At 37.5% G+C, this 23,775-nt stretch overlaps 1 protein-coding gene across 1 annotated transcript in view; it reads right to left on the bottom strand.

The window, feature by feature from the left end:
• Positions 1-23,775, bottom strand: part of MALRD1 (MAM and LDL receptor class A domain containing 1) — a 280,047-nt gene that overhangs the window by 174,913 nt on the left and 81,359 nt on the right. Inside the window, exons 18-20 of the mRNA XM_054818588.1 lie at positions 18,437-18,524; positions 16,530-16,706; positions 13,928-14,105 (exon numbers count right to left, since the gene is read on the bottom strand). Of these exons, the coding sequence (XP_054674563.1) occupies positions 13,928-14,105; positions 16,530-16,706; positions 18,437-18,524 (443 nt within the window). The remainder of the gene's footprint in view (positions 1-13,927; positions 14,106-16,529; positions 16,707-18,436; positions 18,525-23,775) is intronic.

The following is a 23,775-nucleotide window of genomic DNA, read 5'->3' as shown; positions in this document are numbered from 1 at the left end:
TCTGCAGATAGTTTCATACGTCTTAATTGGAGAACATAAAGTACATATGATTCATAATTGAAAAATGAAAACTTTTACATAAAAAATCAGCAGCATATGGGATGGGTTGCCTATGCACATAGTTTTAGGTAGAAATCAAATACGTGCAGGAAAGTAGTGGTCATGATCAGAGTTAACATTTCTAGTGCTACTCATTAAAGAGAATTAGCTACTCAACAGAATTATAATCTTCCTTTCTTATAAAAGAAATGCCCAATAATTCATAGTAAATTTTTCTATTTCTAAGCCATATACAAATAGATACATTTTTTGAAGGAGGAACAATATGTTTTAAAAATACATCTTAAAATGTGGGGCAGAGCTTCATTTGGTGTAGGTCAGACATGTTACAGGTGAAATCACTGGGGACTGCTGATAAAACCAAGAGGGACCAAAGTCAGTCCAGTGAGATTCTAGGGGGAAGAGTAATGATCTGGGGAAATCTACGTCTTCTCCACAATCTTGTTTTTCTTTTCATTCAGAAGCAGATGAGAGAAGTGTCACTGAAGCTTTTCTTTTAACACTGTATCCTGGCAATTCAAACATTTTAATAATTATTACATGCATTTACATCATCCTTGAGAGAGTAGCATAAATGTTTGGAAGTGAACTATTGCAGAAAATAAGCACAAAATAGAGTAACTTATATGCAAGCCTTAGGGCAATTAGGTAAAAAAAAATTCTCAAAATAAAAAGTAATAAAGCATTTTTGTTAAAACAGCTTGTCCTAATAAACTGCATGTACTGTAAGTGATAATCGAAAACTTTGAAAACTACATAGTTATGGAACTTTCAGCAAGTCTGCATTTGGAATATTAATTCTTTTCACTCCTTTCTGCTGAAGAAAGCTGTTATTTCAATGTAGCAACTTTTGGTTTCTTTTTTTCCTTGGCACTAAGTATTCTACCAGAGTCTTGCCTGGAGGTAAAAGAATACCCAGTTCTCCTAAGGTTTGGAAAAACATTTAAAAATTCAGAATTTAGTCTGCTCCTGGGAACTCATGCCTTCAGTGGTCCAAGAGTGTCAGTGCTGTATTTACAACAGCCTTCAAGAGGGCTGTAAGCACCAGTCTCATAAAGAGCTCTGAAAAGCAAGAGCACTTACAGCCCTCGTACTTCCCAGACTATTCAGTATTACGTTCAGGCCTCTCAGTGAGATTAGTTTGAAACAGTGGTAGGATACAATCAGTACTATGATGAAATTCAAATATTCATCTCTTATTTGGTGTGTTGTGTTATCAAATATGTCTTTGTCCTGAAGGCAGACCAAATTCACATCACTGCCTAGATACTGCTGGTCCCAACGTGCATCCTAAGAAGGCAGGTGTCATTGCGATTTTTTTGCCCTTGTTTCAGGGTTTGCTATAATCTTACATTTAAAACTAATAAACCAAATGAAAATCCTCTGTACGATACACTTCACGGAGTGCTCGCCATTAAACATGGTGGCAGTATGTGGTTACAACAATATTAAGTATGCGTGGGAAAGTAAGGGGAGATAGAAGGATCAGAAGGGCTGGATAAGGATATGCAGAGCATCCTTGCTCACCTTCACTCCGATCATGGAAATTTTTACACTTAGGACTACAAGACTGATATACTTGTGACCTATCCATGCTGTTGTTTAAAAGGAAAGCTTTCTTCTTGTGTCTGTAGCTGACATTAACTTGCACCACATTTCCTTGCAGGGCAAAGCAATCTCTCTGTTTTGAATTCTTCAAGCTGTCTGGTATAGCAGCCTGCGTGGAATTTACAGGGAGATGCACATTCCACAGGGGGCAGAGTTTGAATAAAGTAATAAGAAATCATTCTGTTTGCATACAGTTTACATGTTTTTTGTTTTGTTTTGTTTTGTTTTTTTCAAATGAGACCTCAAGAAGTTCATGGTAACCAGTGTAAAACAAGAGTTTGTTCAACACATATAAGAGTAAATAAATCTGGCTTTCAATGTAGATCTTATGTAAGTGCTGAAATTCAGCAGAATACATACAGGCTCCCCTGCCAGTAGCTGCAAGATCTCAGGCTCATTTGGAAAATTATCCCATGGAAAACTTCTGAGTTGGCAGCTACAATATGTGTCATTAAAATCTTGATATTTACCCTTTGAAAATAATTAATTTTACCTCTGTACTGCAAGCATTCCCTATATAGCGACATTCCTGTGCCAGTGCAACAATCCTAATTAATTTCAGAGGGAAATTCACAACATTTTAATGGACATAAAAAATTCAACATAAGAAACTGAGCTACATTTCCATACTTGACTTTGTTAATAGCTTAATATTTCAAGTACCTTTTAAAATGTAGTTAGCAAAGAATGGGCACACATAGAAGAATCTTCACTGTATTTCCCCCTACAAAGCATTCAGAAGAACACAGGGAACTGAATATGCTAGATGGGAATTAGTATTGAGGGAAAGATTAGGTGTGTTAAAAAAAAGTTGGAGGCCTACCAAGAAAATTAGGCCCAGCTTAAATCTGGTAGTATTATCATGTACGGTTTCATGCTGTGAATTACTCACTTCATAGTAGTAATTGTCTATTGTTTTAATGTCTGAAAGTGGATCAAAAATTAATCAGCTGGATTTTCCTGCACAGAAAGTTCAAGCTCTGATTTGATTAGTTGTTGGACATCTCTCAGTTGTTAAAGTGTTAATTCATCTATATATCTTCTACAAATTGTTTGAGAATCCCAGGTTAAGCACTTAGATGGACTTATAAAATACCCTTCACTCTGATTTTCATTTAGAGTGAAAACTAAATCTGGTTAGAAAACAAACAACTCCATTTCATTAGAGAGTTCTGATTTCCTTCCAAATCTCAGCAATGATGAGAAAAACAAGCAAACAAAAAAGGCAAACCAGAGAGGGAAATTTCAGTTTCTTTAGAGGGATAAACGTCCCAATGATTAGCACACCATACTAAAATTTGAAATTCAAAAAGCAGCAGCTCCCACGTTCCTTTCCATTTTTCCTGGATATATATGTCCATAAACACTGTGCAGCATCTATATAGAAAATCAGAGCCCCACAGACATGTTGGACCTATTAAGTATTTAAAGCATTATTCTTCAGCTCTCTGACACCATTTGTCCAGGATCTGCCAAGTCAGTGACCTGCTGTTAGTCCAGATGGGTTTCTGTACAGAGAGAAACCCCAAACTAGTGGTCAAAAAGCACAGTAGGGCGCTAGATGACATCCAAAAGAAGCACTCTCTTGACCAAAGGGGAAGGATTGTGACATGCTAGACCTATCAGGAAAATGTGGGCCATCGAAGCTCAAGTTGATGGTTTGAATCAAACAAGGCAGCGGCTTCAGTTTGCATTTATCCCATCGTATGCATCCTTTATCAGGGTAGTGGGGCTGGAGGATGTAGATCTTATGTAAGTGCTGAAATCACTGAAATCATCAGTCTCTCTCTTCTCTATCTATTCCCTTTCCTCCAAGAGCATAGGTAACCAGCTGACAAATGTTTTGCCAAAGGTAATATGTTTGCAGGAGAATTTTAGTTGTATATTAGCTAGGATTTCCTAGTTAGCAAATATTTAATCAAAAGTTTTCTGAGAAATTTTTTTAGATTATTATTTCATTAGCTAAGAGGGAGTTAAATTCTCCCCTTTTTCTTCCTAACAACCATATTTATGAGAAAATATTTACATTGGTGTCATTTTTCTCTTGTACTGTGTCATCAGAGTATAGTATTGGTATTTTAATGCTTTATATATATGACACAGGATGGTTGTAAACTGTAACAATTTGACGTTTCCATCACACTAGCTTCGTTTTATGTTGATTCCTATTATTTCTTGTTTATAGTGTCAGAAATCAAATGATATGAAAGTTCTGGTAAAAATTTAAGTAGGTATAAAAATAACAGTCTATATTAAAAATCTCTCAAAAGATGCTAACCTTTCATGTTTTCTAGTATTGGTAGCAAAGATTGCAATAGAAACATAAAGCATCCAAAAGTCATTATTATTACAGTATTCCTAAGGAAACAGGCAAAGATACAGGGAAGGCTTAATCTTTATCTTCTTATATGTCCATATAGAGTCCAACGTAACTTCAATATATTAACTGTAAAATGGAGAAGCTGTGTACACATTGTGCCCCTAGCACTGTTTATTTGAAATTTATCTTTAAGGTGGGAAACTGCTGAAAGGTGGGTAGAAGCAATATAGAAATGTTACAGGAAGTATTATAGAAATACACAGAAAGAGTAAGCCTTCTGTTAAAAAAAGAAAAAAAGCAAACCCTAACAGTTCCCTGAGCACTGCATCTGCCTGTAGAAATCATAAAAAGCTGCTAAAAAACTTCAGAAGTGAAAGAGACCTTAATATTGAAGCACTCATTCAAGAGGATATCTCTCACCTCCCTTATGCTCTGGGGAACAGCTACTCGACGCACTGCCCGTTATGCCCGTTATTTCAGACAGAAGGCAACACGTGGTGTAGGAAGGAGAGGGTAGTCTGTGGACAGTGGCCAAGGTTTTACCCAAGATGTAAAATGACCGTGAATCTGTCACGATTGGAAATGTGGCAGAGCGCACTGCTCGAGGAAGCATGAGAAGTTTTATGGGGAGAACGAAGGAGAATGAGAAAAAATTACTTGTTTCTTTAGTATCTGTATTTGCTAGATATTCAGTGTCTGCACCAGAAGTAGTTTGGCTAGTCATCCTTCTGTAGATAATATAGGATGGCCTCTTATAGATCATAACATATGAACAGATCTTTTATGGCCCCTGTCTTGCAGTGACTTACACATAACATATTCACTGGCTTCAAGGGGGTTCTTTCCTTATTAAAGGTTTGCAGCTGTGAGGCTATTATTGCAGAAAAAAGAATCTATATGCAAAATTAAAATGTCATAAAATGTATAACTTCCAGTAATCTTAAGGGACAATAAGAACTCCAATAATCTAATTATTTCCACTATGTATCAGAGAAAGATTTTCTCCACTGAACACTTCTAATCACTTAACTATTTATATGTTTTAAACAGTCGATAATTCAAATATCTATTGAAAAACTAGAAAGCAAAGGAAAAAAAAAAAGGAAGGCTTTTCTTCAATTAAATTTAAGCATTTCTATAAACTTTTAAAAAAAATTAAAAGAATTGAAAGCAAACAGTAATCAAGAATACAGATCTTCACTTACAGCAATATGTGATAAACTTAAATACAAACAGTGGTAATTTATCTAGTAACCTCTCACCTCCATCAACATTCAACATTAACGTATAATAACTTAGAATCAAAAAAGTAATATAATTGTCATGTCATAACAAAGTGGATGTAAATTTTTCAGAAGAGTGCTTTATGAAAGGATATAATAGAGCCATTTCCTATTGCAGAAGACATCCTCTAGATGTGTTTACAGACAACTGTCTGTAAATTGCTGGATGCCAACAGACCTGGTCCTTTGCACAGTGCTAGAGACAAAATTTTCTATCATCTTGAGCATCTAAACTTTGGCACATGAATACAGGATTGAGCTTCAATGGTTAATTCAAACTGAACAGAAACAAAGGTGCTTAACACACCAAAGCCCTAGCCACAGACCTGCAATCGGACAGAGATTAGAAAGGTGGTCCAAAGAAAATCCCCACAAATGTGAAGAGAATTTCTTGCACTAAGTCAAAGTGTGTTATATTTATTATCAGACTCTAAGAGTCAAAATTCCAAAAGGAACTTGCTATCTTTGACCATGATACAAGCAAAACACGTAAACCTTTGAGTACAACTTTGATGTGCTGGTAAAGCTTTACCTACACACAATGATTAAATTCTTCACAGTTTAATCTATTTTCATTATGCGATTAGTCCCATGCTCTGGCATCCTCATATACAGAGCTAAAAAATACTTCATTCTTTCTTTGTACAAACTTATGTTTGATTAAATTACGATTACTTGAAATGGACTAGCTATTTGACATCATCCTGCAAACAATTTTTGACTATTTGCATATTCTTAAAAGTAATTAGTATTTCACAACTACATATTTAAGTTGAACACACAAGTAATATGAATACTTTTGCTCCCCAAGTGCAAAACTTAGAAATACTTTTTCAGCACTTTTCAACCCCAAACTTTTTTTCCTAAAAAAAAAAATATTATGTTTGCTTCAGTTTCGTTAAACACACGGTACAGAAGTTTCTCTTATAAAAATATTAACTGTTCAGTCTTTAGCATTTAGTTTTCATTCAACATATTGCTTCAGATGATACTAATTTGCATTATCGATATTACTGTGATGGCTGTGCGCACTTCTAGGTTATTTTCCCACACTCATTCATCTGAACTTTGCTACTAACGACGTAAGCAGACACTAACAAATAGATTATGACGAAGTCAAAAGATAATGTTTACCTGAAGTCTGATAGCACATCAGACTTCGTTACTGAAGGTGGCTCATTTCTTATAAGCGCTGCTGGAGTCACCTGATATTCAAAGTTGAATTTATGGTCCCAGTTCTAAAGGGACAAGAGGATGGTGGAGAAACCTTGTGCACAGTGTTGCCGTGGGATTCTTCTCAGACTGTACTGCAACCACACATAACCCTCACTTCTCGTACTGGGTGTAACAAGAGAAAATAGTAGGTACTCTCAGAAAGTGCTTTTAAAGTTGGGGGTATGTGTGTGAAAGTATGTGAATTAATAATTCTATGAATATATAAAAAGTAAACCAGCTTTTGCCGTTTGTTACCTTACTTCTCTAGATGCCCTCAAGTCTTTATTCTGATGAAATCTACACCTGTTCAACTCGAGAGTCACAAGAATTGCACATATAGAAGCATAATACCCATCAGAGCCTGTGACAGACAGATACACTGTAACATGCTGAATAAACTCCTCTTTACAAGGCTGAGGTATCCCCTTCCTTTCATTTTCCGTTGTCTTTAAGAGTACTGTAAGTATCTTAGACACAGCTGTGGAGCCTATGAGGCTTAATGCTATGTCCTTTACTTCACTGTGAATGAAGTTCTCAAGCGAGATCAACAGATATACGTGTACATTTGTCTAAAGTAAATACTACTACTGAGAACAGATCTATGGAGTGTAAAAGCATCACATAAAGCTCATACTTTTCCTCCACTTCTATATAAGTGTAACTAGACTATAGTACTCTCAGGTATCATTTATACTCTCCCTGTCTAAAAGGCTCATTTAAAACCACCGTCATTAATTTCAGCGTCTTCAAGCAAATTCCTGCTTAAAGAATAGCAGTCAGCACAGCCTAAACAGAATGAGACAGCAAGTCCAACATAAATATGGGGTAGTGAAATATGTCGAACTCTTCAGACACCCCTCCATATAAAATGATAAACACAGAATCGGTGTATTAAGCATTTCTTGTGCTGTATTGCAATGCAGCTTGGGTTTTGCCTTCAGGAAGGTGTTTCATCTCAGGAGTGGGGTTTTTATCCTTTTGGTTGGAATAATGCAGACAGCTTTTTGTTAATGTCCATCAGTCCTTTAAAAATATTTTCATACATTATAAACACATTTAAGATGCTTTTGGGATTATCTCCACAAAGTGGAGGTTCTGATTACGTGATAAAAACTTAAAGATTTTTTTAGAAGAAATTCATGGGAAAAAAGGTATATGGTAATTCCATTGCTGTGTTAATTAACATATCATTGTCTAAAAGCGCAAGAGAAGCAAAAATCTCCTCTATAAGAGTTTTGATAAGGAAATTTAAAACACAAAGCACATATAGACTGTCCAGAGTATATTCTGAACAAGACTTTACAGGAGAAACTGGAATTTTATAAATAAATCTTAATTACTAGTTGTAGATTCATCTAGCAGTATTATTCAGCTATGGGGAAAAGAATACAAATGGGTGTGCAGATGTGGTTGGAGAACAGACTGGAAAATTGGTGAACGTTAATACAAATTCAGCGCTGTAGATTATTTAGTGATATAGCGTAATCACAGCAGAGTTGACATGAGTGAGGTCTTTGCTTAGCACTCCGGGACAATTCTGCGCACTGAGTGCCACACTCCCGTATTATGGCAATCGGAACCAGTGGGAGCTAAAATTGGGCTGGAGCAGGCGTATCCACATCAGCTGTAATCACACCTGCACTGCGGCGCTGACACACAGTTTGTAATCAGAGGAAAGTGCACAATGCTGAATGAACCACGAATCTGATCAAGTACTTTGAATCCCATTTTCCTTCTCTCACTAGCTGAGCAGAACATCATTTTGGAAGTAGCAACAACTGTTTAAAAAAAACATTAGATTTCTTGCTCAGACAAAACATGATCACTGCACACTCCTGTAAATGCAGTTGTGCCTTTCTCTATGGATTGTGCATTTGCAAATTTTGCCAATCTCTAAACCATCTGAGCTGTATACATGTCTTTTAAAAGTGCACAGATGTGTCTTTAGAACTGCATAAAGTGCTGGATCCTTTAAGAGCAGGAACTGTATCATTGGTTTGAGGCTACCTTTAAAATAGCAGAAGGCTAAAATAACAGAATAGCTGATATCAAAAACTAAAGCCTAATAGACTTAACTGCAAACAAATAAGTTTTTATAGCTGAACAGTAGAACACAGATTAGTATGTTATTAACGAGTCTAATCTCCTTTTCTTTTTTTTCCCCTTTGTTCTGGCAGCGTCATGGTTCTCAGAGAATCTCTGTTCAAACTCTCTCAAGATTTACCAATGGCACTTAAAATCATTGCAGCATACCAACCACTACACAAAGCAAATGGCATCAGAGATGAAAGATTCCATGTTTTGATCATAACACAACAGTCAGTGGCTGTTAGTTGGATTTTCTCCATTGGAGATTTTAGTCTGATGGCTTCTGACTGACACAGGGCTGAGATTAATTCATGGTGTTTCCATGGCTCATCTGAACCTGCCACATCTTATTAGCATTCTGTCATATCTCTCTAAATTCTGTGAGGTTGAAGGCAAAATGAAACAAGAGGAATGAGTTCCTTCTCAAATAACCAAGCTCAAGGTGAAAAAGACACCAAAATTTCTAATCACAATGGGCATTAGTTTTAATTAGCAATTTTCTGCATTATAGTTTAGTATAAAATGGTATGTTACTGTAGAATACTTCTCAGTAGCTACATTTTTACTTAGCATCAAATGTCTAATATCTGTGGTCTTATCATCACCTTGGATATTTACTAGTGTGCACAGTAAAGCATTTGATTACCTGCAATGCTTTGTTAATACTTTAATGAAGTACTAACACAAATTAGTTCATATTTCACAGCCACTTAGAAAACAAGCATATGCTAAGCTGCACCTTGTTTAAAAATGACTGCAGAGGAAAACTTGTTTTCTGAACCTCGATTATCTGAATTCTTCTTCTGTGAAAAATTCCTAATTAAACAAAAAAGGATCAGACTAAATTGTCATAGACATTTTTATCTTTTTCATGAACGACCTAGTCAAGACTTTCAACCAGTCTTTAATTATTTTTAGTAATATAAATATAATAATAAATATGAAAATAGCAACACATTACTTTGATCTTCCTAGGTAGACAGAAATGCTGAATTTCTCTTTTTAGAAAAATATTTGGCTGAATCACTTTTATAAGAGAAAATGTGTTTTAAATATCTGCTGGGCTAACTGGAAGCATCTTCTTGTTACTTCTGCATAACAAGTTACTCTAGGAAATTGTCTCCATATGAGAGTATATGCACTTTTGAGATACACGTAGGATAATCCAGGTGAAGAGTCATTTTCTAGCCTTTGAATGAGATATCTGCATATAACACACAAGTGTCTCAAGGGCTATATCTAAACATCACATGGAAAAAGCTATCCCAATATCAGAAAAGGATTTTAAAAGGTTTGCTTTTGGATATAAAGCACTCCTCGAATCAAGAACGTGGCTGGAACGAAGAATGAAGTTCTAGCATGAAGCTAGTGGGATGACAAGGCAACTTCAGAAAAGCTCTCCTACAGTGGTCAAGGAAATAGCTGCCTGTGCTGAGAGTGTGGAAAGGACAGAGAGCTCCAGCTGTCTTTCTGGTAGCCCAGAAGACAGCTATTGCTGTGACTGGAGGAGGGGTGGCCTTGGCTCCTTTCACCTTCCATTTGTAATTCTGCAGTTTGCTTTCGACTTCCAACTTTGCACCCTTCCACCTCGGCACTAGCAGGCTGCTACAGCAATGACTTTCCTCTTGTTCTTGTGGGTTCTCTCATGCCCTTGCATGTCACAAATCCTGAGACAGTTCAGTCCTGATGAAAACTATATAGATACGATGCAAAAAGAGTCACGGGGAAAATATGCTGTACTGGAGAGGATGCTCATCTAGGAAACACTTCTGTTCCTGTCTGGCCACTGCAGAGTTTTCCCTCCTTTATTTTTTTACAAAGAGAGAATCTTACCTTTAGAGTCGATGTATCCAGCTATGGATGCTCCCAATAAAGCTTTGTGTACATAAGGCTGACTCAGTATTCCTTGTGCAACACTTTCCAGGTCATAGTTGATCAGGTCTCTGACCCCTTCACACAAGGTATTCCTTAACTGGACTTAACTATTTCGGAAGGTACCTAGTATTTACCAAGTACTCCGAAATGCATTTCAATGTGGATTTAAATGCTCCTTTTATTATCTCTTCTCTGTCAGGGTCAATGGCACAGAACAAGGGCAATTTATATGTAAAATATAAAAGAAATGTTTTTTAGTTTTGGTTTTATCAGCTAAGTGAAATGCAGTATGAGAAAAAGAAGTGCCTTCAAGTAATTAAATTCAGCTTTCTCCTTTCCAGTGTTTTATGAGTAGTTTCCTGTGGGATTGTAATTTTTTTCACCTATTTTGACATTGGTAGACTGTCAACTTTAAGACATTTCTTGACTGCTGAAAAAATTTCAGGGCTTAAGTATATTACTTAAAACCTTTAATTTTCCCTAATTTTTCCTATGTGGAATTCTGATAATGATTGTTTGAAAAGCAGACACAAAAGCAAGACAGATGTGTTAAACATATGGTTATCAAGGGAGCTATTTACACAGCAATAATTATCATGTGAGGTTAGAATTTTAGTTCCACATCCTTTTTTGTTTTGATTCATTAGTTTTGATGACAGATTTGGGTATGAATTATTATATCAATTAAGTGCCTACAAAGTTTTCAAATAACAGCTGTACCCAAATATTATTAATAGTGTCAAAGAATTTGCTACATCACTAACCAATTTCTCACAAATGGAAATAAATTCACAGAGTTATCCATTTGCTGGTGTCTACTCTATACACTTCTTTAAGCCTACACAAGCGGATGCTTTCATTATTATCGCATTTAGAAACCTAACTGCAATAGAGAATTCCCATTTGCTAAGAGTAGAAACGTGCCATAAGAGCCCTGCATTCATATACCCGTGATGGTCTTGTCAGTGCACCGTGCCGATGTCACCTAGTTCTTTGCAAAACACGTGCCAGCCTTTCTCCAGCCAAGGACTGTCACAGCAGACTCCCGTAACGGCTTCTATTCCTCCAGCCTTGGGCTTATATATGCACATACAAGCTGTTCCGTCCTCCATTTCTGAAGTCATTACTTTCACTTAATTAATGTAATTACAGCTTCAAAGACTTACACCTCCACCTTACAATTCATCAGCCTACATGTGGCTAGCCCAAATACATATTCTATGGGAAGCAGATGGTTGGAACCTGCAGCTGTTCACAGGTATTTCTGCTGAAAGGACTCGTAGTAAGCTGCTCCGTCACCCAGTCTTGCATCAGGATGAATCTAATCATTTCTATACATAATCCAGAATGTTGTATTTTAATAAGCAAACACACAGGATTGGAGTGTTACAGCTTCTCCCATCTAGCTCCGTGGAAATTTGGGGAAAATGGATGATAAAATAAAACAAAACATTGCGGGGTTTTAATTCAACAAAAGCGCTGCTCTGCACCTCCTGCTGTACAGTGGAAGCATCGTGCTCCCGTTCTCTTCTACAGGCCAATAAACAAAGGGAATGGGGAAACGGTACGACCAAATTGCATCTCATGTGAAACATCACAACAGCAATACATTTCAGTGTTGCCTGAAAACTGCAATCTCTATGGATCATTTACTTTCTCTTTTCATCAGTCCTTCTCAATATACTGTTAGTTGCATGAAAGCAGAATATGTTGAAAAACAGTAGTACAGTTTCATGTATCACTGTGCCAATGCAAACCTTTAGTGGAAATGCTGTGAGAGGATTTACTAGGTACACATACGGTGCTGGTATCAGCTAATACATAACAATTAAATAGCAGTTAATGAAAGATTTGACAGCCAATTTATCATAAATAGTTGCTCTTTTTAAGGGAATACACTTCCTACATATATACATGTATATAAGAGATCGTGAAACAATTAGGTAGCACTCTGATTCTTTTTTGCTATTGTTGAATGAGGATTTTTTAGGGGCTTTTTTTGTAAAAATATACAGTGATTTTAATGAAGTACGCAGTGAAACTAATGTATCGAGCTGATCCTTTTATAGTGATAGAAATACTCTCAGGCTGAGTAAATGCAATATAAATCTCATTTTAAACTAACAGCAATACAGCAAAGGCTCTGTTGGAGTGGTTTTAATTTAAAGTCCATTTTTGCACTCTGTGGACTATTGTCAGAGCAAATAAACATGCCTGTCACTAGAACGAGGCAAGTATTTTTCTGTTCAGAAGAATAATGCTGTACAGAAATTTCCTTATTAGATGAATTGAAGTTGTCTGACATTGAAAGTTGTTTGTACTTAATACATACCCAAATACATTTAGGTAAACTCAAATATTCATGGAAAAAAGCTAATTTTTGCTCCTTAGGACAAATCAAAGGAATGTCTTTAGGAGGAGTTAGTAATTATCAAGAACAATCTACTTAGAATCCAAAATTAATTTAGAAATCTTCACTGAGAGAATAGAAATGTTTTTCATTTTACTATAAAGTGATATAATTTATCAGAAAAATGGTAAAATATCATCTAAACTGAATTTAACTACAGTCATTTTGAACTGCATTAGTTAATTATTAAATGACAGCAGAATTCACAAGACCCATTGTTGGGGTAACTTGTACTACCTACCCTTGGGCAAAACTGCCTGGGTAACAATAGCTAGTAAGGTAGAAAGGTGAACACACACTGTGTGAATAAAGATCATCTGAGAAGGTATTTGCCCAAAACTGATTAAGATGATGATCACCATCAACTCAATTAAACAGTAGCCAGGGAATTGCAAAGACGGCTTTCAAAGGAGAAGTCAACTTGAGAAGGAGTATAAAAGTCGGATGGAAATTTGTAATATTGGGGAGACATTGCAGAGTGGAAACAGCAGCAGCCAAAACATGTTTTTGACATGCCAGAGATCATCTTGCTGGTGTCACATCCCTTGCACAGACCAGACAGAGCATCATCCCCACTGGATGCTGCAAATAGCCCACATCCAGCTGGTGGGCTAACAGTTTGGAGTGCTACAAGGAGGGTTGATATCTCATGGCATATGTATTAACAGATTGTAGGCAGCGGCATGCGTAAACAGAAAGTTGGAACAGCCATGACTCCAAACTTGCTCTCCCATAAGAGGGAACATCTTGTACCCCACATGTCCTCTGGGAGAGGAAGTGCACACATTTCTGGATGGGGAGGTACTGAAACCTTTGGGAATTACTTACAGAAGGGTATTTAGAAATTTGTACCAGTTTATTAATATTTTGCATTTTGATTCATCTGTTGTATTGATGCTATTGATCCTGCATATCTACTTCACTGATTGTCAGTTAATTATATGCCATTAATAAATCAGTAAACTGCTTCAATACTGTGCACTGAGCAGTTTTCCCCCCTGACAATCCATACAGGGCTGAACTCACACAGTCCCAGAAAGATTCAAGTACCTGAAAAATAGTACTCACGTAGTATGATCAATTAATGGGCAGTGTTTTTCTTGCCCAGGGTAGAGGTTTGCCCCTCTTCCGAGTTCCCACTTGAATACGTTTGTGGTATGGATGGAATAATTTCCTGACATCTGTTCCAAAGCTGGTTGATACCATCCACACTGGTTTTTATCTTCAAAGTTGCAGACTTCCTTAACTTTAGAGATGAACAGTGAATACTTCATGTTTATATCAAAATTGGAAATCAATAATTGATGTTATGGTAAAGTAAACAACATGGCTATAAAAGGATTCCATTTATACAATCCATGAATACTTACACAGTACTAACAAGCATAGTTTTTCCTCTATAGATAAAACATCAGTTACATTTTCTGTGTTCTTTTCTATTAGGCAGATTCTAATTTGGGGAATATAGCAATTCTTTTGCACCTCAGTATCTACCTTCATATGCGTTCTGATCAGCTTTTAGGCCTAATAATCCGTCGTGTGATATACACTTTAATGCTTGTAAAATTCATGAGCTACAAATCTGCCAGCTGCTGCATGGTTCTTTCTTCAGTCCTGTAGACTGATGACATTAGCAACTCATTGCGCATTGTGTACAAAATCCATGACCAAAACTTAAAAAAATAAATCAGTATTTCAAGTAGTCCCCACCATACCTGAAAGCCACATAATAATGAAGCTATTTGGTAGTGGTGTCAAATACTGAACTGTTGTCTTACTAAATAAATATGCAGCTTCCTGTGCCTCAGTTTTTGATTCCTGGACAAGAAAAGTGATCTCACTACCATCCCTCCCTCCCTCCCAGTGCATCCCCCCGTAAGAATATTTAGGGGAAAGAAACCCCGTTATTTTCCATTTCTGCTATGAATATTTATTCTCTATTATATCTCCTGAATATTTTGCAGAAACATTATCTAGGTGATCCAAGGTGAGTCTTGTCACTGTCCGGAAACTTTGACACCGATTATTATACTCAGGTCTAAGTGACGGCTGTGAGAATTGTGCAGGAAAACAAGAATTTATTTTAACCCACGAAGCTCAAATGCTAGCATAGCTGAGGTAACTTCTATATCAAGAAATTGGAGTGTGTTAGGAGAACATGCCTGATGCTTGCTTCCTTGGAGGCTAAAAATGGTAGGCTAAGGAGGGCGTGCGTTTTGATTGATAGCTTATGTACCTCCAGTAAGGAAGCAAACTGCAGCCAATGTGATCTCATGAGTTACCCATACAAAGATTTGTGACGTTTCCTGAAAATGATGAGGGGCATAGTGTTAAGTGCTTATTCCCCCTTTTTAACACGTTTTATAAACATTATGTTTCAAATGCCTCTGAGAAAGACAACAACTTGCTGAGAATGTATTTCTGCCCTCAGTCAGGACATAACTTCTACTACAGCACTGTCATTCGAGTGATAAATTGCCATCACTGCTGTAGTGATGGGAGACTTCAGACAGAGCAAATATGTAAAACTCTATTCTCCACAGTATTTATCTCTCTCAGAAAGGAAGGATGTTTTGTAAAACAATGTAAATTTCTGAGGGGAAAAAAGAGTTTTATCCAACGGGCTCTGCATTTGTTTTTCAGTGCAGAATTTCAATGACTGGTGTTTTTTCACACTATAGGAAATTACCCAGTGATATTAATATATCAATCAGATTCATTTCTTCCAGAGTTATTCCCACATAAAAAATAGAGAAGAGTCTAATGTTACTCTTCCTCACTGAGCTTTCAGCCCTGAGAAAGGTGATTGAGTTCCCTACACCATGTACAATGGAGGCAGAGTTTTGTTCTTCAGTGAGAATAGTTTAGCTTGCAAAGGCTGATGAGTTCACCGTCTCTAGATGTCTGTCCCTCTCATTAATCAGCTTCCTGCAGCAGCATTTTCAAGTACTGTGCTTTAAGGCAAAACAAAGTCATTGAGAGTTTCTTCTAAAATGCTATAGTGTGAACCGCCGCAACTTAGAAGCAATCAACAAATGTCTTTTAGATCTCTAGGACAACATGTAGTGACCCTATCCATTGTCCCAGTTCCAGTGTTCCCATCTGATCAACAGAGATTTAGGAATTTACAAGCTGGGTCTCACTTCTGTGTGGAGTAGGCTGAATTTCACAGTCATTGCTGCTGATAAAAATACTTTGTAATAAAAAAAGCCCCAAACCCATATTCATTGAAGTAGGTAAGAAGTGGACCCAAGTCTCCCAGATGTGCACCCCAAACATGAGACTGTAAAGTTATTTTTTCTTCATTTTGGACTAGTGAACATTTGAAAAAAATAAATATGACATAGGTCATTTAATTTGAGAAACTATACTCACTTAAAAAAATTGTCATGTATAGCTACCAGTCATTGGGGAACTGAGGATTCCTCCCTCATTTTACTAGTAAGTTGAGTTGGAATGTCAAGTCTGAATCAGCCCATTAAAAGGCAGAAAGTGCATAACATCTCAGATTCCCACTTTAAGAGCAAAATATTATCTTTCTAGGGAAAATCGCATCAAAAATAGCATCTAGGTGCTAATATCAAATTGCAAAGGTAAATACAGAGTAGTTAAAGCAACGTGTTTAATAGCTGCAAATACGATAGCAAAGTACAAGATTCAGTACACTCACCACAAGCTGATTCATCAGACTTATCAGAGCAGTCAGGTCTAAAATCACACTTCTGGATCATCTGGATGCAATGGCCAGAGGCTCTACAGACAAACTCTTTCTCTGTGCAGTTGTTCATGGGGAGCGTGACAGGAACCAAAGTTCCTGAAGTAGTTGTAGTGATTGTTGGTAAGTTTCCTTTGAAAAACAAACCAACAAAATGTTGAGCAATGGGACCAATGTATTCTAGTTTTGTAATGATTTCTCCCCTTGCCACTCCCACCCTTTGTCAAGAGTACAGCTTTACCGTTGAATGACTTAAATGCTGCCCAGCAGGAATTGAATTTAACATTTCCTCAGTGGAAAGCACTAGGCTGGTCATGCTAGCCAACCACCATTCATACAATCCCTAGTACTTGCAGGAATTTATTTGCACCTCTTACCTGTCTTTCAAATTCAGATTAAGTCAGTGAGTTATTTCAGTAAACTAATGCCACAGAGACTGACAGAACAATCACAGAAACTTAATTGCCCTGTGAACCAGGGCTAACAGATTATTCTGATGATAATTGCTTTTTTTTTTAACACGTCGATTACTGCAAGTGACTGTGGAAATTACTATGTAACCTTCTTACCTTGTAATTTCATCACTGAAAAAATATTTTTTTTCTCATTAGAAAAATTATTCTGAGGTCATCATCTTGTTCCACCATTTCCTTTATGCTTCATTCAAACTCATTACCACTTCTTTCAAATCAATTGTCTGGTTTTCCTCCTGTTCTTTACTATGCACCTTTCTTCAGGCTTACTCTCGTTTCTTGTAAACCTTTGCTATTATTGTCCATAAAAGGAATTTTCCTTATATAACTCCTTCTTAAAATTGAATAGTTAATGAAATTATTAGCTGTAGTGCACAATGCACCTGAGCAATACACCTGAGTTAATTAAAAAGTACATGTAAAGACTTTTTATATAAAATGTGTCTGGGATAGCAAGGAATTTTTTTTTTTTTTTCTACTGAGGCCTGGAGCACTAAGACTGATAATAAATTTCCCACGAGCAGGAGCCATTTCTCTTTCATAAGGTAGAAAGCACATCTATGAGATCAAATGAATAATACTCCAGTCAAATGAATGATACTCCCATAATATCCTAAGACTCAAACAAAAGACTTAGGGGAAAGAACCTTTTTGGAAATTTTTGGAGTAGCAGGATAAAATGCATTTGCACTAGGGTGTTTTAGAGTTAGTGCTAGGATACTATTATCCAGACACCATTCTAAATTGTTTGCTGTTCTACAGCCCTATTATGACTGTACATCAACTGTCACACCATACATAACACTGCAATGCTTGCTGCAGCTAACACTAGTCCTCCTGAAATCCCTTCTGTGATGGAGTGACGGGTCTAGAATCTGGTGTCTTGAAGTACGTGTATTTTGGGATACAATATTTTATACATCAGTGGACATTGTACTACCCTAGATAGCAACGACTTCTGTGGACAGACTGCTCTTTCATCTGAACTGTTTGTGTGCTGTAACGTGAGAGCGATTGGCACAGTAAATACATTAAGAACTATTGGGGGGAGGTGGAAACTTGTATCAAACTGGGTGTGCTGAATGAAAGGTCAGTTTGTTTACACACTGTTAAGTTTCTTTTTCCTTCTAGGAATCAAGATCTCAAAGAGTTTGGAAGCTGCACACTTCTTACTGAGAGTCTCTTTTGGACCTTATGTGCACAGCAGAAACTATTTCGTGCTGATGCCTGGATTATGAGGGTCTGAGAAGCAGGGAATCAAGTCTGGATTTCTTTGTCAGGCACGAGTCACAGTTTGATCTGGTTTTTGTTTTCCATTAGCAATCTTTACAAATGACAGCAAAGAATCAGCTCACAGCTAGGAGGTGTACACTTGAACTCTGTTCTTACCATTGTAAAGAGTACAGCCTAGAAAAGACATGTCATCAAGTCCAATGTCTCCAGTGAAACCATCTCCTACAGTACCTTTCACCAAGATCTAGGGAAACAAGAATTACAAAAACATTTTTCACTATATAGTAGACTTCCACTTCTCATTAAATATTTCATATCGATTGATAGAGGAGTCATTTACCATGTTTCACACTTAAAATGAGATTAAATTTTTTTCTAGAGGATATATTCTATTTAGTGATACCTTACGAAAGAGACTAATTATTATCAGCTTTCACTGGGGGTCACATTAATCACAGTGAACCATAACAGAATGGATGGCTTCACAATCGTGTAAATCCATTGAAACATCATTGTGATATAAAATGATGGCAAGACATTATCATAAGTGGCATATTATGATTAGCTCCTTTGGTACTTATTGTAATAACATTAATCATGATTAATTATAACAACATTCATGTGAATAGATTATATACCCTTATACAAATCCCACTGTGATGAAAACAATCAAGCAGGTTAGAGATGTGCTATGGAACCTTTTTAAAAATATATTCTACTATTTCATTGGAGTTGCCAGTGCTGTATACGCTTATTTTCTTGATATTGTCTACTGCCAAAGAATGGGAGAGGTTAGCATTTGTGAAATACTCTCTGGATGACTGAATAAGCCTCTTTTCTTCCGACTGTTGCTCCAAGCAGGTGATTAGGGAAAGATTTAGTAAGAGTTTTCTTAATTTAACTAATTTATAAATTCTTATTTATTAAAAAAGTGCCTCATTAAACCATATATTTTTAAAAAAGATAAATAAATGTTTTTGCTGATCCAATAGAGTTTAAATGTTAAGGTTATTTCTTTGCAATTTTTTTTAAAATACTTTTGTCACATCTTAAACACACACACACATTCAAGCTTCTGGGTTATTCTGCAATGCTGCATAAAATTTCAAATATATTTTTTTCATTGTTTGTTCCTCAGTTCAACAGAAAATTCCCACAAAGGAAGGAAGTATAAATAGTGGAAAAAATACTGCAATACTGTTTCACAGTACTGTTAGTTGTAGTATTTTTATTGTAATTTACTTATTTGTAATTTTATTCGCAGAGAAAGCTTATTTTCAACAAGTAATGAGGCACTGCTCCAAATTCAAAGATGCAAGGCATTTTTTTGTAGATAAGTATCTCAATTCGTTTGATCAAATATCATTGTCATTTCAAAAATATATGCATTTTACATTTCAGTATTTATTTTGTCTTATAGTAAATGAAGTCCTGTAATGGATTTCCAGTTTCAGAAATCAGCACTGTGTATTAAACAAGCTTCTCAGGGATATATATCCCTCACTATGGACATGCTGAAGATGAGTTATTTTAGCATAAAATGTATCTAATGTGATTGACAACAGTAAATGAGAGCATTGCTGCTACTGCTCTCATGTCAGTGTGGGATTCTTATTTTTCCCTCAGAATATCCACAAATATTCTTTACAATATTACCCCAGTCTTTTTTTTCCTCTTTATGTTAAAATGGGAGCAATACTACAGTATCAGTACCAATACCATAAAAATGCTTAGAAATAGGACAAATCAAGACATCTATTGTTTGGAAATGCCATGCAAGGAAATATATTATTCCAGAATGACAAAATTCCTTCCAGTGTAATTTTGACTGGCAGACACACAAACTGTTTAAACAAAATTTTGACTTTGTTTTCAAAGCATGAATGATTAACTACTCATAATTACTCATAAACAAGCTAAGATTCAGACAAAGAGGCAGAGGGTTTGTTAACTCAATTTACACAGGTATTACTAAGACAAACCCAAGCCCCCTCAAAACTATACTATTTTTCTGTGGGATTGTGCTGTGCTCGGATGGATGTTACCCAGTAGGTCTAGGGACTTCTCTCCCCATAGCTCCCTGTGCCCATCTCCCCAGCCATGACATTCACACGGTCTGAGGCCATCCTTATGTATCATCTTCCCCCAACCTTTCCCTGGAGGAGGTTGCCCTCCTGCACCTTAAGAAGGAATACTTTTATTAAGGGTGTAAAAATATCCAAACATAGAAGTGTCAGGACACAGTTCTGCAGCAGTAATTCCATCCAGAATACCTCTTTATTGTTCTGATGGTGGTTATGCTTGTATTTCTTAAAATCTTCCCACCTTATTTATTTATTTATATATTTATTTATGTACTCACTTGGGGAGTCTGTCACTTTGGCATATAACATAAACTCACTTGGTAACACAGAAAATGTATCATCAGAGGTGTAGATAAATGTTCTGATAGCCTTAAAACTGAAAATAGGACCAATTTATGAGTTAGTGCTGCAGTACAAAACTTAGTCTCTCTGCAGCTGTGGTTAAACATTGACCACTTAAATTAATTTGCCAGCTGAAATTCTGCAAACTTCATAAGCTATTATTAAACAACCTCCAGGGAACTCATCTACCATGAAGCTCATTTCACATCTCATTTATTATTTGAATGAGGATAAATAGTTCCCAATTTCTCCAGTTTTCAGAACTCTAGAGATCCAGTCTGAATGAAATCCATAAAGGTAGCAAAAGGTATGCTACATAAAAATGGGGGGGGGGGAAGCCTCCATGAAAAGCAAAATGTATTAGAATGACACTCTGTATACAGAAAAGGATTGATCCCTTAAGATTTTGAACAAAACGGGGTTTTGAAGGCTGAAGGAACATTATGACAAGTGTTAATAGAGGAATTACAATGGGTAATACTGTTCTGTACAAATGTTCCATTTTTACAGTAATGCTCATATCTGTCACTAGCCAATTCCCACTGAAGGTTAGCAAAATAAATTCTGTGTTGGGTTTTGTGTGGCAAGGTTTTGGTAGCGGGAGGGGCTACAGGGGTGGCTTCTGTGAGAAGCTGCTAGAAGCTTCCCCTGTGCGTGATAGAGCCAATGCCAGCCGGCTCCAAGATGGATGTGCCGCTGGCCAAGGCCAAGCCAATCAGCGCCTCTGTGATAACATATTTAAGAACGAAAACAAAAGAGTTAAGGAAAACTTTTGCAGCCGGAGAGAGGAGTGAGAAGATGTAAGAAACTCTGCAGACACCAAGGTCAGTGAGGAAGGAGGGGGAGGAGGAGCTCCAGACACCAGAGCAAAGATCCCCCTGCAGCCCGTGGTGAAGACCATGGTGAGGCAGGCTGTCCCCTGCAGCCCATGGAGGAAGGATGAGGGGGTGTAGAGATTCCACCTGCAGCCCGTGGAGGACCCCACGCTGGAGCAGGTGGAGGCACCTGAAGGAGGCTGTGGCCCGTGGGAAGCCCATGCTGGAGCAAGTCCGGGCCGGACCGGTAGACCCGTGAAGAGGGGAGCCCACACCAGGGCAGGTTTGCTGGCAGGACTTGTGACCCCGTGGGGGACCCCACGCTGGAGCAGTCTGCTCCTGAAGGTCTGCACCCTGTGGGAGAGACCCCACGCTGGAGCAGTCTGCTCCTGAAGGTCTGCACCCTGTGGGAGAGACCCCACGCTGGAGCAGTTCCTGAAGGACTGTAGCCCGTGGGAGAGACTTCATGTTGGAGCAGGGGAACGTTGAGAGGAGTCCTCCCCCTGAGGACAAAGAAGTGGCAGAGACAATGTGTGCTGAACTGACCGCAACCCCCATTCCCTGCCCCCTTGTGCCGCTGAGGGGGGAGGAGGTTGAAGCCGGGAGCGAAGTTGAGCCCGAGAAGATGGGAGGGGTGGGGGGAGGTGTTTTAAGACTTGATTGTATTTTCTCATTGCTCTACTCTGTTTTGCCTAGTAATAAATTAGATGAATCTCCTCTCTACATTCAGTCTGTTTTGCTCGTGACGGTAATTAGCGAGTGATCTCCCTCCCTGTCCTTATCTCGACCCAAGCCTTTTGTTATACTTCTCCTCTCCCATCCCGCTGGGGGAGGGGTGAGTGAGCGGCCGCGTGGCACCCAGCTACCGGCTGGGCCTAAACCACGACAAATTCTTACTTTCCATATGAGCATTGTTTAAGCTAGAACAGAATTAATTCCAAAAACTGTGAGGTATTCAAAATTCTGAGAATTTCTGAATGTCTAGGAAATAGTGATATGAGTTATAATGTATTTATCTAGTAATATAGCCAAACAATATCTCAGGTTTGTCACAGGAAGTGTCAGCTGTGTTACTTAGTGATTTTATTACCACTTAGAGCATGCTAATTTTGATTAGGTTTTCCACGATTATTTCTGGCAAGGAACCACGTGATTTGGTTCGAAGAAGAAAGAACAATCACACAAGTGGATAATAGTACAAATAACTGGTACAACACTTTGTCATCAAAAACTTTTGTCATAACTTACTGAAAGCAAATGCAGGATTGAAAGTCATATACATTTCACTGCATATCTGTGAAGTAAACTACTCCTATGTTTTAATGCTGTGTATAAAGGAAAATGCCTCATAACTTTGCATTGAGAAAAGTAACCAATTTCTTATCAGATGATGGAACCTTTGTCATTACAGATAAAAGACAACCCATAGAACCATGAATTGTGTGAAAGCTGTAGCAAAATTTCTTGCTTCAAAACTCCTTTTTATCAAGATATCTTCATCCAACAATAATGTCACAATAAGTCTTCACTGTAGGACTATTTTTTTCAAGAACACATGAACATATTCCTATAACGATATCTCAAAAAGTACAGAAAAAACGGAAACTATTTACTAAGCAAATACCATTTTTTCAGAAAAATTGTGATTTAAAAAAAAATCTGAGATATTTAGATTTAATTTTGACTTCTTGAGTTATTAGTTTATGTCGGATAAGACTTATTATTCTTTAATAAGTGAGTCCAAACATGGTATTTTATTCCTCCCTAGTTTTGTTTCTCTGCTTCCTCAGCTGCTATCAAAGGAGTAGGCACTGTGGGACCTGACACCGTTTCCCAAATCTCTCATCTAGGCATCCAGTAGTTGCATCATGACTACATGGCGCTGAACTTTTCCTTTGTACCTTCCGTACCATGGTTTCTCTTCAGGAAAAAAACCTGGGTGCCCTGGTAGAAGAGGTGCCACAGCGTGTTCCAGCTTCTCCCCTCATGAGGGGAATGACTAGGCAGTCAGGGCTACTACGCATAGCGTGGAGCCCTTCTACCCCAAAAGGAAGCACAAGCAGGGACAGCCCATCAGCTGCTGGAAAGATTATCAACATTAGGCCACCACAACATTTTAACGATGCACGTAGAAAAGCTTGAGATTCCACTGCCCATCTTCATGCCCATCAGACCTTTCATTTTGTGTCTATCAAAAATGCATTAATTTCTCAAGACTTCAAAAGCTGAAATAAAATCCTTGCACACAGGTGTC

Source organism: Grus americana, chromosome 2 (genome assembly GCF_028858705.1).
Source record: "Grus americana isolate bGruAme1 chromosome 2, bGruAme1.mat, whole genome shotgun sequence".
Classification (NCBI taxonomy): Eukaryota; Metazoa; Chordata; class Aves; order Gruiformes; family Gruidae; genus Grus; species Grus americana.
The sequence above is the reverse complement of the archived record's forward strand: the minus strand, read 5'-3'. Positions and strand labels throughout refer to the sequence as shown.